General features: G+C 66.0%; 1 protein-coding gene across 2 annotated transcripts in view; it reads right to left on the bottom strand.

Moving 5' to 3' along the window:
• Positions 1-1,099, bottom strand: part of GAD2 (glutamate decarboxylase 2) — a 78,383-nt gene extending 77,284 nt beyond the window's left edge. Inside the window, exons 1-2 of one of the 2 annotated variants that reach the window (XM_008057163.2) lie at positions 895-1,099; positions 16-180 (exon numbers count right to left, since the gene is read on the bottom strand). In XM_008057163.2, the coding sequence (XP_008055354.1) occupies positions 16-180; positions 895-970 (241 nt within the window). In that variant the 5' untranslated portion in view covers positions 971-1,099. The remainder of the gene's footprint in view (positions 1-15; positions 181-894) is intronic. The other variant, XM_021711882.1, reaches the window with a different exon arrangement.
• Position 1,100: the final 1 nt, after the last annotated feature.

Below are 1,100 nucleotides of genomic sequence, written 5' to 3'. Positions count from 1 at the left end.
CTCCCTCGCCCCCGCCCACCCGCGGTCGAGAGACTGGGGGGCATGCGGAGGTGAAAGGACGGCCGCAGCTCGCGAGCGGGGGCCCGTGCCCGCCCCCCTCCCTTGGGCGCGGACACTCACCGCACAGCTTGTTTCCGATGCCGCCCGTGAACTTCTGGGCCACTTGGCACCAGGCTCTCGCTGCAAGGAAAGGCAGGCAGGCAGACAGTGAGGCGGAAAGAGAACAGCAAACAGACGTGTGAAATTTCTTTAATAGCTGCACGTCCCCAAGTCCAGGGCACGGGAAGGGGCCGCCATCCTCCTGCCTGGCCGCCCAGGACGCGGTGCTGCAGGCAGGTGCGGGAGGCGCGCGGGCCCTGGCCCGGATCGGCCCTCATTTCGTTGACTTGTTTCCCAAGGAGAAGCCCACACCGCGGCCCCGTGCGCTCGCCTTCCAGGTGCCTATCGGTTCGGGCAAACTCCCCTCTTGGCCTCGCTTGGGCGAGTTTTCCCACACACGGAGGCTCGCGGGCTCTTTTTCTAAGCCCAGAATTCTCTCTTCTTTCCCATTTTTTTCTATTTCCACGGCCACGCGGTCCCTCCCCAGGGTCCAGACACCAAGATGATAGCAGCGCCCCAGTCCCACCGAATTCGGTGTCCTGGAGACGCCGCCGTCTTTGGGGACTCCCCCAGCCTTCCGCGGAAGGAACCCGGGACTCTTTGGGCGTCTTCCCAGGGGACAGGGGGCTGTAAAGGTCTTGGGCTGCTGGGCCGTCAGGGACGCAGCCCGAAAGCAGGGCGAAGCGCCCGAAGTTTCCTGCTGCAGGTGGAAGAAACCACCTTCGCCTCCCCGGTGGTCCCGCAAATCCCAGTCCACCCGCAAAACTCGCTGGCTGCAGGTCCCGGTTCTCCTACCTGTGCCGTGATTCTCGGGATCCCCGGAGCCATCTTCAGACCCGAAGGACCAAAAGCCAGAGCCGGGAGATGCCATCGGCGTTGCGAGACCGGAGCAGGTCGCCTCCGAGTGAGAACTGCGGGGCGAGCTGCCTTCGGCTCGGCCCTGTGCGCGCGTGCGTGCCCGTGGGTGGCGGGAGGAGGGCACTGCGCGGGGACCGGCGGGG

This window comes from Carlito syrichta, unplaced genomic scaffold (genome assembly GCF_000164805.1).
Source record: "Carlito syrichta isolate Samal-C Ts95f unplaced genomic scaffold, Tarsius_syrichta-2.0.1 Scaffold302821, whole genome shotgun sequence".
NCBI classification, from domain to species: Eukaryota; Metazoa; Chordata; class Mammalia; order Primates; family Tarsiidae; genus Carlito; species Carlito syrichta.
This window is presented reverse-complemented; position numbering and strand designations above follow the sequence as displayed.